At 41.6% G+C, this 14,619-nt stretch overlaps 1 protein-coding gene across 4 annotated transcripts in view; it reads left to right on the top strand.

Annotated features, from left to right (window-relative positions):
• SNTG2 (syntrophin gamma 2) overlaps window positions 1-14,619 on the top strand; it is a gene marked incomplete at its 3' end in the record, with an annotated part of 223,603 nt that overhangs the window by 106,989 nt on the left and 101,995 nt on the right. For all 4 annotated transcript variants that reach the window (XM_079969901.1, XM_079969902.1, XM_079969900.1 and 1 more), the window contains exons 5-6: window positions 9,013-9,056; window positions 9,166-9,207. In XM_079969901.1, the coding sequence (XP_079826027.1) occupies window positions 9,013-9,056; window positions 9,166-9,207 (86 nt within the window). The remainder of the gene's footprint in view (window positions 1-9,012; window positions 9,057-9,165; window positions 9,208-14,619) is intronic.

Here is a 14,619-nt window from a genome sequence, read left to right as displayed (position 1 = left end):
TGTATGCCATCATGGCATGTTGCTATCCTGTGGGGTTATTGTCAAGGAGAGGGTGAGATTCAAGGGGGTAGTGTGATGGCTTGTGAATGCTCTCCGCAAGAAATGCCTCTGCTCACTCAGAGATACATATATACAGTCTTTATTTTACATATGTACAAGCAGCACGTTACAATCATGCATCCGAATCCTCCGGCTCAGATTCTGGGAGTGCCTTATGCCCGCCCCTTCTCCAACAGAAAAAGGTGTGGAATTTTCATGTGATGTCTCTGTCCCCTCCTCTTTAACACTCTCCTTTCCTTGGCAGACAGAACAGGCATTGTTTCACTGTCTGTGCCAGAAATTCCTGTGCGGTGTTGAGGCTCTGGTCCAACATCTGTGAGCTGTCCCTCCTCCTGGCTTTCCCTTCTTTCCTCCACCGCCACTTCCTGCCCCCCTTCCTCTGCCTGTCTCTGCTCCTCCCCTTCATTCTCCGGCAATACCATGACAGGTAGATCAATAATTGGAAGAGAAACGGAATACAAGCCCCAGCTAGAATAATGGGTTATTTGTAATGTTAAAGGGTACAACTTCAAGGAGCAGTTAATGGGTTATTCATACTGTTTCCAACAAGGATATTTGGGGTCAACTTACATATGTATCCATAACATAAAAGACAAGCAGGCATCATCTGATATTTGAGGGTGGAGTTTATAAACTTGGCAACTGCTAATGTCGATTTGGCCCAGTGCATTTCTCTTATGACAGTGGTGGCCAAATTTGGCCCTCCAGCTGTTTTAGGACTACAATTTCCATAATCCCTGACCACTGGTCTTGCTAGCTAGGGATGATGGGAGTTGTAGTCCAAAAACAGCTGGAGGGCCAAGTTTGGCCACCACTGTCTGATGAAATCCTCTCTAATGAAAGAAGATAGCCTTTTTAATGGTTCACATGGGAAATTCTCAACAGGTGGGCTTCTCAGCTGGAATCACTCGGGCAAGTCTTCAAGATTGTAGATCCCCACATTGTGGCCCAAGCCATTTTTGGCATGCCACAACCACAAATCGGAAAGCCCTGATAAAACGCACTGGGGCAAACAAAATTCCCTCCCCTCCAATAAACTTGTGGCAGCTCTACTTTACAAATCAGGTGTTAAGATTACATTTTATCGTACAAGGAAAAAGTGTTGTTTTTTTCCCTTTGTGCGCTGCATGAAATATCCCTGTGATTAGAAACGATTTTGCATCTAAGATATCAAGGGCAAAATGTGGAGCCACAAAAATAACTGCAGGAAAATTAATGAGTTGATAGTACCTGTTAATAATAAATCATGTTTTTCTTCATTTCGTCTTAAGCTGTGTAGCTCAGTAGGAAACATCCCTTCCATTACCTGTGCACATTCAGTTCTGCCCTTTTGTTTTCGCGTATCTCCTTCCCACTGTCTTGAAACAAGAAATAATAAGATCTCTCGTTGGCCTCCAGTGCCATCCTTTGAATAGAAAGATTGAAGACGCCAGTCTGCCTCTCTTTTATTTCCTTATAAAACTTTAAATATTCATTACTTCCGTGGATTCATTGCCACATTACTCAGTTCAGTACGCCTTTTACCTGTGGTATTAATCATGTCCATGTTGGTACTATCCTCTCTGTTCTCAGATATTAGAATGCATTTTAGTTGCTTGAGATGAGGTTTTCTTTCTTTGTCCAAAGTAGTGGATTTAGTACTTCGTTGAAGTAATGGAAGTAAGAAACCTTTTAAAAAAATAAATAAAAGGTCCACTTCCTTGAATTGTTATGGTTAAAAACAACAACACAGAGTTGACATTTTTTCCCTTGTAAAGCGAAAGTAGCATAAAACCATAGTTTGACATAAGAGAATTCTAAAAAGCTTTACATTTTGTGTAGAATTTATGGAGTCGTGTCAGCTGACTGTTGCTGCCAGCAGCTCCTCTTGAGATAAATCTCTGTGCCACTTTAAAAGAGAAGCAATATAACACATGGGTGTTCTTAGCATGGAGTATGGCTTTACAAAAATGGTATTAATAGACAGTCTCCATTTTAGTTCTTGGTGTTTATCTGTTGCATCATGCGTTTTGTAAGCAATGAAAGAATATGTGTGCAAGGCTACTGTTTGTTAAATACAGAGAGCCAGCGTGGTGTAGTGGTTAAGAGCGGTGGACTCGTAATCTGGTGAACCAGGTTCGCGTCTCCGCTCCTCCACATGCAGCTGCTGGGTGACCTTGGGCTAGTCACACTTCTCTGAAGTCTCTCAGCCTCACTCACCTCGCAGAGTGTTTGTTGTGGGGGAGGAAGGGAAAGGAGAACATTAGCCGCTTTGAGACTCCTTCGAGTACTGATAAAGTGGGATATCAAATCCAAACTCTTTTTCTTCTTCTTCTACAGATCTACTTATGAAGAAAGTAGAACTTTGTAATTTATATGTTATCACCTTAGGGTTCATTATGCTGTTGCAGAATAACTTAGCAGGTCTTAGCCTGGCCAGTGGCAGGATGGAAGAACAGCATATAAACCGCTCTGAGCTTTCCCAAAGGAAGAGGGAAATCTATGTGTAATAAACAGTGTATTGTTCCAGGAGCCTCTAAATCATTTATGAGCTTCATTTCACACTTTGGTGTTGTCAAAGTTTATTAAGTTGGAAGACTTAAAACTGTAATCCTTTCCCCACTTTCCCCTTCAGTGCTGTTTTAAGTTAATATTGCGGGTATTGCAAATTCATACTATTGTTTCTTTATCGCCACTATAGCAAGCTTATGTTTGAGCACCATACCAATATAATAACCATGATGCGGTAAATAAAGTCTATGGAGCTGTGTTTTGATTGATGTGCCATCTGGGGGAAAAACAGAATGCAGCTACAAGATAAAATACGTTTAAGATAAAATGATCCGATTGGCAGCATGAGTTTTTCCATTATCCAGAGGTAGCAAGAAATCACAGGAGAAGCATCATCCTATTAATCCATGATAGCTTCAGCAGCAGAAACAGCTCTGTCTTCCTGGCAGGCAAACTTTAGTTTTTAGTCTAACTTGAAAAGCCAAAATTTGGATGAGATGCCATGTAAGGCAATGGCTGTGTATTGCTCATGTAGTGGATTTGGGGGGTGACCATGTACCTGTGTTGCAGAAGTACTCTTCTGCAGTTGCTTCTGAGCTGCAGCAGGTACAGTGAACAAGCACTAGGTAACCATTAGAGAGTTGGATCTGTGTTCCAGTTATGGATCTTAATGTTCAGACTTCTAAGCTCCCAGTACGTTTCCGAGCACAATTCAAAGTGTTGTTGCTGACCTTTAAAGCCCTAAACGGCCTCGGCCCAGTATACCTGAAGGAGTGTCTCCACCCCCATCATTCTGCCCGGGTGCTGAGGTCCAGCACCGAGGGCCTTCTGGCAGTTCCCTCATTGCGAGAAGCAAAGCTACAGGGAAGCAGGCAGAGGGCCTTCTCAGTAGCGGTGCCTGCCCTGTGGAACGCCCTCCCATCAGATGTCAAAGAGATAAACAACTACCTGACATTCAGAAGACATCTGAAGGCAGCCCTATTCAGGGAAGTTTTTAATGTGTGATATTTTAATGTATTTTTAATCTTTGTTGGAAGCTGCCCAGAGTGGCTGGGGAAGGCCAGCCAGATGGGCGGGGTACAAATAAATTATTATTATTATTATTATTATTATTATTATTATTATTATTATTATTAGCTCTGGTGATTGCAAGGTGGCTTTTAAGACTAAGACGAGCCTTACATGGTTCTGCACATTCAGTCATACTGAAGTAAATCAACTTGTATGTTTATAACAGTCACAAGCTGCAAGGATGGCAGCATTGGGATGAACCATTGTTGGTATGCATGCTGATCTCTCTGGTGCAAGTTATTCCATGGGCCATTTTGGACAATGCAATCCCAACTCTACCAGCCAAAGTTAAGTGCTTTGAAGGGAAAAGACTTAAGTATTGAGAGCCAGCATGGTGTAGCAGTTAAGAGTGGTGGACTCGTAATCTGGTGAACCGGGTTCGCATCCCTGCTCCTCCACATGCAGCTGCTGGGTGACCTTGGGCTAGTCACACTTCTCTGAAGTCTCTCAGCCCCACTCACCTCACAGAGTGTTTGTTGTGGGGGAGGAAGGGAAAGGAGATTGTTAGTCGCTTTGAGACTCCTTAAGGGGAGTGAAAGGCAGGATATCAAGTCCAAACTCCTCCTCCTCTTCCTCCTCCTCCTCCTCCTCTTCTTCTTCTTCTTCTTCTTCTTCTTCTTCTTCTTCTTCTTCTTCTTCTGTGGGAAAAGACTTAATGCCTGATCCTATGCAGAGGTAAGTGCATTTATTGAAATCAATGAGTTCATGCACACCTGCATAGGATCCAGCTATTAGCAGCGTCTGATTTTTCCTGAAGGAAAATTGGAACTAAAAATACTTGACCTTTGGTTATATCTTCTGGCTGAAATACGGCTCGGCTCTGGTCATTGAGAATCAGTTGCTGAAGTATTGCAAGAACTTCATATAAATACAGGGGAGTTGTTTCCTGGTTGGGCTACTTTGCACATAACCCTAAGCCAAACCATGACTTAGCACAAGCATCCAGACTCCATGAGAGGAGACTTTGGCCACTGAACTGCTGGGAGCTAAGCCATGGTTTGCCAGAAGAGCAATGCTGAAGGGAAAAGACCAGTGTATGACCACTGCCTGTCAAGTTGAGAGTACTGCATTAGATAGACCAGCTTAATGTACAGTATTCCAAAAGCAAAAGAAAAGAGCAAATTCTGGTAAGCGCACATTAGAGTTTACTCATAACATTTCCAAAATTCTCATACTGCTTTCTTTTTGCGCTGTTGATCAGATTTTGTTTTCTTTACCATCTGTCATGCCTACATATAGTAATTTCTTGGAATGCAGTAGAACCAAAGAACTAAGCATATTGCCATGCTTTAAAATATAGCAGTATGAAACAAAATGAGAGAAAAATATAACCTTACCAAGAGGACTACATTAGACTTTAGGAACACTCTGTATTCTTTCAGTATGGCAGACATACAGTTTTTGAAAGATGTTTTGATTCAGTTTGAAAAGCCTCTGTATTCCTAATAGCACACATTTAGCACAAAAGAGTGGTAACTGTGCTTTCCTGGGGTACAATTTATGAAAAGGCAGTTTGGACTTTACTGTAGGACACTCAGTTGTATTCATTTTGCTGTGAAAGACGTTTTTTTAAAAGATTAAAAAAAAGCCTTACTCATGTTGTTTGGGTTACGGTTTTTTGTGTTGTGCTTTTGTTTACCCAATAACAGAAATAACCATAATTTCAGCTCTCTGGTATGTATCTGAGCCATTTTTCAAACTTTCAGAAAACCATATTTCTAGGCCACTTTATTCCATGTCTCACTTTTCTTGATATAGAAAACCAGAATAAAAGCACCATTATGTAGCAATCTTTTTTTTTTTTTTTTTTTTTGTAGTGGGAGCTAATCACAAACTCCTGCCAATCAAACTGTACAGAATGTACTTGTTTTCCTCAAAAGAAAAGGAACAACTCATCAATGCACGGTCACGTACATCTTAAATAAGGGATTTTTTTTTTCAAGTTCTTCTCATACACCATGGAATACATCCTGGGCTTAGGAAAATTCCTGTAAGAGAATAATTCTCTTGCCATTATAAAGCAACATCAGAGCCTTCAACAGTGGCATATTCTGTAAAGTAGAGAATTTTGTTAAAAATAGAGAAAGTGGGACATGCTCTCAGCCATGAGATTTGAGTGGTATACCTAGCTCATGTTTTTGGGATGCATCAGTCTGGTTGCCAGTGGCATAGCATGGGCAGGGCCACAGGGGCAGTTTGCCCTGAGCGCAAAATCCTTAGGGGTGCCAAAATTTCAAAAGGAAAACAAATAGCATAGTAAAAAATATAGATAGATGATAGATAGATAGATAGATGATAGATAGATAGACAGATAGATAGATATAGATAGGTAGATAGATAGATGATGATGATGATGAGAGAGAGAGAGAGAGAGAGAGAGAGAGAGAGAGAGAGAGAGATGATAGATAGATAGATGATAGATAGATAGATAGATGATAGATAGATAGATAGATGATAGATAGATAGATAGATAGATAGATAGATAGATAGATAGATAGATAGAGATAGATGATAGATAGATGATAGATAGATGATAGATAGATAGATAGATAGATAGATAGATAGATAGATAGATAGATAGATAGATAGATAGATAGATAGATATAGATGATAGATAGATGATAGATAGATAGATAGATAGATGATAGATAGATAGATAGATAGATAGATAGATAGATAGATATAGATACTTTAGAAAGATACCCATTCCTAACCAATCTCCTGTCCCACTCTCTGCCATGTTTGATGCTCATGGGGTGCCATGGCTGTCACTTGGGTAGGTTGCTGAACTCTTGCTCCTTTGATCCCGTGTATCAGCAGTGCTGAGGATACTCGCTTTGCTCCAGGTGCTGGCAACCCACGCTACACCACTGCTGGTTGCAGTAATGACCGCTCCCCACTTAAAACGGGGGGCGCCCTTTGCGGGGACGCGTGCAGCCCTGGATCTGGAGTGGCCCCATCAGCATAGGCTTTGCCTTCCCTCAGGTGGGATACCTGGAGGTCCCCGCCTACCCCAGTGAGTTGTCCAATCCCACCTGGGGGAAGCGTTGCCAGGGAAACCAGGCCAGTTGGGGGAGGGATTACCTGCCCACACAATAGAGGGTGGATCTTAATTGTTAATCCTCACTTGGCTCCAGAGCTTCTCCCACCCTACCCACCCTCAGTTAATGCCTTCTTTTGCAGGTTATCTTTTCTTCATAGGTTTTGCAGGTTAACCTTTCTCCACAGGTATGCGGGCGCTGCTACGATAAGGTCGCTGTTAAAGGGCCGGAAAGGAATTTCCCTGCATTGGCAGGTTTCGCCTTTCCTGTAGCAAAACGTCACAACTTTGGCGGTATCAGGCCTTGGGCGGAATCCTTTAGTCCATCTTCCTCTTTGCGGCGGCGATACCAGGGTTCCCCGTTAAAGGGGTTTTTGAAGGGAGGCTTTGGCCGTACGCCGAAAGGTCGTCATTGCTCTCCCCTGCGGCGGCGTAACGGGGGCGGCTATCTCTGCTTGAACATATGTTCTCCAGAGCCGGCCCATCCCCCCCACACACACTGGATAACCCTGATGCTCCCTAGGTCCCCGGCTGGGGACTAGGGAGGGAGAACGCCCAATGCCTGAGCCAAGGTCTACCCACATTTGAAATTTAATAAAGTTGTGGCCAATTTAATCCCATAGCACGTTGTCTAGAGTCGTTATTCCACATGACGGGGGGGACCACTCGGGATCTGGGGACTCCGCCTGTCCACGCAATTCTCAGATGACTTCAGTGCTTTGTTCCAGTTGTGTGGATGGGGTATTGCCATCATCAAAACATAAGAAAGTGCACAGGACAACCTAGTCCAGCATCTTGTTTCACACAGTGGCCAAACAGATACCTTTCTGGGAAGTACACAAATAGGAAATGGGGACAATAGCCCTCTCTGACTGTGGATACCTGGCAACTGGTATTCAGATACATTATGCCTCTGTTCCTGGAGACAGTATAGTCATCATACTTAGCAGCCATTCCTAGACTCTTCCTCATTAATTTGCATAAATACACTTCTGGAGCTACCTGTGTCAATCCTTTCATCTGCCTATCACCTGCTGGGAAGGAGAGCAAATCCTGGTTCACTGGAAATGAATCATGAAGCGGGGTCCTCCTCCCGTATGATTTCTATATTCACATATTTAACAAAGCAGAATGGTAAGATACCACAAGGAAACAACTTCCACTCTGTTGGTGGTAAGTCTGAATGGGGACTTATTTTCTTCCCACTCCTGCTTGACACTTGAAAGAGTCTCACAAGCTCGGAGCCCTGGATCTGTTAAGTTCCCCAGAGCACCAAATTTCCTAGGGGGAAACACATTGGGTCTCTGCAGTTTCCCAAGGGCACCTGATGTTAGTATGGAAATCAGATTTCCTTGGGGTTTCTGGTGACTTGAACGTTGCCATGGCAGCATTTGATCCCAGTGACAAGCAGAAGCATGGAGAAAGAGAGAGAAAGAGATCCCGCCTACCATGTCTGCTGCTGCTATGACAGCCATTACAGCAGGAAGTGCCAGGGAAGAAGGTTTGGAGACTTACAGGGTGTTGGTAATTACATGAACATCCAGATTTTTGAAAGGAGGAGGGAGTCAGTCCAGAGTGAGCCATCAATGTTCACTTGTAGGGAAACTGAGGGCAGCAGCACATCTCTGAACTAGACCGTAGACCTTGATTTATGCCGTTTTTAACTATTTCCTTTTTCTAATTAGAGCAACGTTCTAGGAAGCCATTGAAAATATGAGTGAAAATCAACAGTGCTATGATGAGAGACAAGGCTTTAAAAAAATGTGTTTCTTAGAATAGGAGAGATCGTATGCTGCTTTAGTTATGCATGCAGCTGGCAAGGTGACATTCACATTAATTTCGTGTTGCAGAAACTTCGCAAATTACTGGTTGAAATAATATAGAGGGTTACTCCATTCAGTGAAGTGGATTCAAAGTTCACACTAAATTGCTTTATTAAATTCTTTGTGCAACCTCCTTGATTAAAGCAGCCTCTGCACATCTTTTCAGGAGGAAAGAACAAGGGAGGCAGAATTCCTATTTTACTGTCCTACCAAAGCTAATGAAAAATGTGAATTATATTTCCTCCATAATTTAATGAAATCCATCATTAGTGGGAAGTGACATTTGTGTTCCATATTAAATAATCTTTTGTGACTGGAAATCAGCCCTCTTAATTTCCTTAGAATTGCTACCAATCTATTTAGCTTTGCTGGGTGATTGCTATGCTGCTGGCATTTTTACAAGAGATGCAGTTGTAGAAGTTACTTGTACAATAACCCTGCTTAAGACAAACTGCTGCAAGAAATATGTCCTTATTGTAAGTCTCTCAATTAATGTGTGGTTTTTCTTTTCTTCAAATAACTCTACAGCGGACCAGTCAGGAATGTTATTTATAGGAGATGCAGTAATACAGGTCAGTTTACTCTACACAACTGCTTCAAAAGTATGCTACTATTTTGATGCTTGTATAACATTCTGATATTAATCTGATATTTCAAATAACCATTTTGTGACATTTTTAGGTTAATGGCATAAACGTAGAAGGTGCCACCCATGAAGAAGTGGTAAGTTCTGCTCCTTAGATTGTTTCTTTACCACTGTTTCCTGTATGTTACTTAGGATGTTAATGTTGCTGTGTTGCCAGTGTACAGTTCTCAGCGCACTTTTTAAAGTTATGTAGCCATTTATTTATTTAATTGAATTTATATACCACCCTATACCCGTAGGTTTCAGGGTGGTTCACAGGATAAAATCAGAATACCTCGGGTTACAAACACCTTGGGTGACAAACACTTCGGGTTACAGACTCCGCTAACCCGGAAGTAGTACCTTGGGTTAAGAACTTTGCCTCAGAATGAGAACAGAAATTGCGCGGCGGTGCCGCAGTGGCAGCAGGAGGCCCCATTAGCTAAAGTGGTACCTCAGGTTAAGAACGGAGCTCTGGAATGAATTAAGTTCGTAACCAGAGGTACCACTGTATAAAACCACAAAGCACATAATCAAAAGAAAAACAACAACCCAATAACACACAAACACCAAACACATTTTAAAAGGGCATAGGATGTCAATCAAATCAACCAAAGACCTGGCTAAAGAGGAATGTTTTTGCCTAGCGCCTAAAGGTCTATAATGAAGGTGCCAGGCGAACCTCCCTGGGGAGAGCATTCCTCAGACAAGGAGCCACTGCAGAAAAGGCCCATTCTCGTGTTGCCACCGTCTGAACCTCTCTTGGAGGAAGCACATGAAGAAGGGCCTCAGAAAGTGATCTCAGGGTCTGGGTAGATTCATATGGAAAGAGGCGGTCCTTGAGGTATTGTGGTCCTGAGCTGTTGGCATATTTCTTCACATGGATGAAGTCTACACACACACACACACACACACACACACACATTTATATATTTGTGCTCGCTATTCTGTTCACATGTGAGACCTCTACTCTCCCTCCCCTCCATCATGGAAATTAGGTAAGGAAGGGAGGAAGACACTCCCATTAACGCCATTCAGTTGCCACACATACATAGAAAAGAAGGAGCAGGAAACCTGTAACTCCTAAGAAACTTGTAATGAAAAAACATAATCAGAACTAATCATACAAATAATTGCTTAAATCACCCCATGTTTCTTTTCCTTTTCTGTTTTTCTTTTTTAAGACAATGGATCCACATTAGCTCATCCTGTCTAATTCATTAGCCAGTTTTGATATGCCTCTGCATCTACCAAGAAAGGCAGAACACAGAAAAGCAAAGTCTGAATTTGCAGTTAGTTGTGGCCACTTGAGAAATGGTAGATTAACTGAGGTTGGAGAAGGATATGTTGAAAAAATTGAATTTTAAACTGGGAACACACTTCTGTGTCGTCTATCAGTCCCTCCAGTATATTAATTCATCTTAGATCTTAAGGTGCTTCTCTTGTTATTTTACCTGCATTATTTGCACTTAATACTGGTGTAGATTTACCATTGTCTATCTGGTACTTGGCTGCATCCCAACTGCAAAGCATCATCACACTTTAGAACTTAATTGGTGGCTCAGCAACTAATTTTACACAGCCTGGAAGGCAAAATCCCCTCCAAGAAAAGAGGATTGAATTGAAAGCCTTTTGAACACTGCAGCACACATAACTAAATCCTTCAATCTGTTGCACTTCAATTTCTGCTAAACTCTTTATACCAATGCAAAGATCAAGAGAGGCACCTGTTTGGGTGGACAACAAAACATTCCTCAGAAGTGAGGAGACCAATGGGTTTCTCGTTCGGCTGAAGAAATCAAAGTGCAAGTCAGGTCAGGCAGCATGATGTAGCAAATTGCAATGCAAAGAAAAGACCATGTAAGCTGAAATAGGAAGGTAACACATAAAGCAAATCCAGCAATTTACAAAGCAAAGGCTTTGCCTCAGCAGAAGCAGAATGGCAGAGGACAGCTGTGGTTACCAGCAACTAAGGCTGCTTGCACAACCACCTGTTTATTGAGCATTTATTTTGATTTTTTGTGGGTAGGTTATTCTACCCTCCTTTTTAGGGTAGCATACAATGTTCCATCAATCCAGATTTTTTGGGGGGTAGGGAACAGATATTTTGCTCTACAGTTGTGTAACATGAATTTTGCTCCCCAAATACTGATAGGCTGGAAGCGACCTAGGTCGCAAATAGTGGTCTCAGTTCACAACTGGTTGCTTCCTTGCTTTGAATTTCAGCCCCTTGTAGTAAGGTGTAGTCGTTCTATACTGAGAGAAAATTGGACACCACTCATGGGCACCCCAAATCAGAAATACAAAAAAATCTGGTTTGTATTGTGAATTTGCCTAGCTCATGGTGCTCAGAAGCCACACAATAAGAAATTCAGTGTTATTTCCTTCATTCGTCTATAAAGTTCTTCTACAAAGATTATCCAGACGCATGAAATGTGCTTTTAATTTAATTGTTGTCCATTCTGGACACCAATCGCACACCGACTTCTAAGGTCCGAAGGAGCTGCGGAGAGAGAAAGCCCAGGAAGCTCTTGTGCCTTGAAACTAAGAATCTGTGAAATATCAGGAAATGTTCAGTTAGCCATAGTTTCCTGTTTTATCCAAACTGTGAAACCATGATTATCAATTTTAGCACAAGCCATGCTATTAAATACGGTTTGAAACTGGTAACCATAGTTTCCTAGTAATGGCAAACAGCAGCAGCAGCTACAACAACTATGGTTAACTAAAGGTTTTCTGGTTTAATTGTTCATGCTTCGAAATGGAGTGTAACAGGTTTGTTTGTGCAGGCACGAACCTCAGTCCTATCAGTGCCGAGATTAAGCTGAGATATGATTATCCAAATCAGCTCTGAAGCTTTTCCTAACCCTTTTTATGCATTCTATACCTATATTTATTTTACCTTTTAAGCTTAAATGCAATTTACAGACTTCAAGAGCAACACATCCTGCTTGGAAAAGCCACACACTCATTTTAAAAAGTATTCCCTTTAACAGCACAGTTCTGGGTTTGTCTGCTCAAGCCTAAATCTCATCAAGAAATAGTCAGCCCTAGTGTTAGTTAGCATTTTCTTTAAAGGTAAAGGTAAAGGGACCCCTGAGCATTAGGTCCAGTCGCGGACAACTCATTTCACCTTATTGGCCGAAGAAGCGGCGTACAGCTTCCGGGTCATTTGGCCAACATGACTAAGCCACTTCTGGCGAACCAGAGGAGCGCATGGAAACGCCGTTTACCTTCCCGCTGGAGCGGTACCTATTTATCTACTTGCACTTTGTGCTTTCGAACTGCTAGGTTGGCAGGAGCAGGGGCTGAGCAACGGGAGCTCACCCCATTGTGGGGATTCGAACTGCCGACCTTCTGATTTGCAAGCCCTAGGCTCTGTGATTTAATCATCTTCAGGATATTTTAAATACTTATTTTTATCAATAATTTTAATGCTGCATTATATATTTTTGTAAACCACATAGAGGTTTATCACAATCAAGCGGTATATATGTTTTGTTATCAACAGAAGAAAGGGTTCCCCAGCCCTCATTTAATGCCAGTAACTAGTAAAATAATCATGTGTCTGAGGTAGGCTAATAGGACAAACACTTAGAGGTGCCCTTCTGGATCTCGTTTCCTCCCCTAAGCCTGAAAGCAGTTTCTCTCAGACCTTAGAGTAGGCATCCCCAAACTCGGCCTTCCAGCTGTTTTGGGACTACAACTCCCATCATCCCTAGCTAACAGGACCAGTGGTCAGGGATGATGGGAATTGTAGTCCCAAAACAGCTGGAGGGCCGAGTTTGGGGATGCCTGCCTTAGAGGGTCTTCTGTGAAGACTTATGCCTCACAGAGAACATCTTGTGAGGCTGAAGGGAAATGAGTGGCAGGCTGCCTTCAGGTCTTTGTCATACTTTCAGCAGCTGTGACTGTATATTTGCTGGCAGTATAAGAGCAATGCACACATGGAACCTGCAGTATCCAGTGCTTTAAAAGGTTTGGCATATGCGCCCTTCTTCCTGTCCTTTGATTCCTTTCATGAATGCCTAAGAGGCCTAGCCTATGTGTATTGAGAGATTCACTTCCACCATGACCTCTCCTTCTGCACCCTGCTTAGTCCCTCTACCTATTTTGCTAATGCAAGGAGCTGTGACCTAATTACATACTCTAGAGAAGTATAATGCTTCTCTCTGTTCACAATTGGATCACCGCTGAGCTTGTATGTCTGAAACAAATGTCACTGTTGAACCTATTCTTGTTACTTTGAACATCTCAAATACCATCCTGTTGTCTATTATAACAGCATTGTTTCATAAATATTTATTTTCGTGTTTTGGGTTCTGAACTTCAGTTATCAGTGCTCCTGATCTTACCTAATACAATTGCACTCTTGCTTTTAGTGCACTCACTCTCCTATCCTAATTTTCACAGAATTGTGAAAATGCCAGAGTTGCATACCTTCCAACATTTCTCCAATGAAAATAGGGGTGTCCCATTCCATAATGATAATTTTACTATTTATACCCCGCACATCTTATTGGGTTGCCCCAGCACTCTGGGCAGCTTCCAATATATATAAAACATAATTGAACATTAAACATTAAAAAAATTCCCTGTACTGTACAGAATTGCCTTGAGATAGCTCAGGGGTCAGATAACTCCATACCCTCCAACATTTATTCAATGAAAATAGGGACATCCTATGGAATAGCAGGATATTCTGGGATCAAATCTGAAACTGGGACAGCTTCTCTAAATCAGGGATGTCCCTGGAAAATAGGCACACTTGGAGGTTCTTGAGTTGTGCCTTCTAGTACATGGAAACCAGGAAACAAAACCTATTCCAAGTTTTAAATGAAATTTGCATTTGTCTATTGCAATTTCTTTCTGGTGGATTATCTGCCACTAGTATAGTATCTCTACAATGACAACCATTAATATTATTCTGAGAAGGGAAAATTACACCGCATGACATTACATTGCAAAAAGGATTAAAGAAAATCCAATAAAAGCATTTTTTGCTTCAAATCACTTCACTTGACATGGTAAGAACTTAATAACTGAACAAAAGTCATGCCGAATTCATGATAATTTTGTCACATTATAAGAAGCTAAAATGATTATAGCGACTATTAGCACGAATTTAATTTGAAACTTTATAGGCAATGTCCCTCTATTACCCAAGTGACTTGGATGATTTTTGTGAAAGGGGACCTAAGTTAGCAATTAATGTAAGGCCCATTCTTATTTTATCATCGTTAAACCAGTAAGAATGTGTGTGGTGTCATAGTATTGTGATAAACTGAGGCTTTGTAATGAAGGTAAAAAGCAGTTAGTGTAGACAATAGAATAAATAGAATACAACAGACAGAAGAACACTCCTGTTTTTATGCATATATTTAAGAAGGGCACAAAACCGTGTCTGTCTAAAACCTGTCCTAAATCGAGTTTTTCTTAACTATGTATTTTGAGGGGGAGCTCAGCACTTCTTCTTTCTTCTCTGTCCTATGCCTGTTAAGTTCCACTTA

This window comes from Podarcis cretensis (assembly GCF_951804945.1).
Source record: "Podarcis cretensis genome assembly, chromosome: 3".
NCBI lineage: Eukaryota > Metazoa > Chordata > Lepidosauria > Squamata > Lacertidae > Podarcis > Podarcis cretensis.
This window is presented reverse-complemented; position numbering and strand designations above follow the sequence as displayed.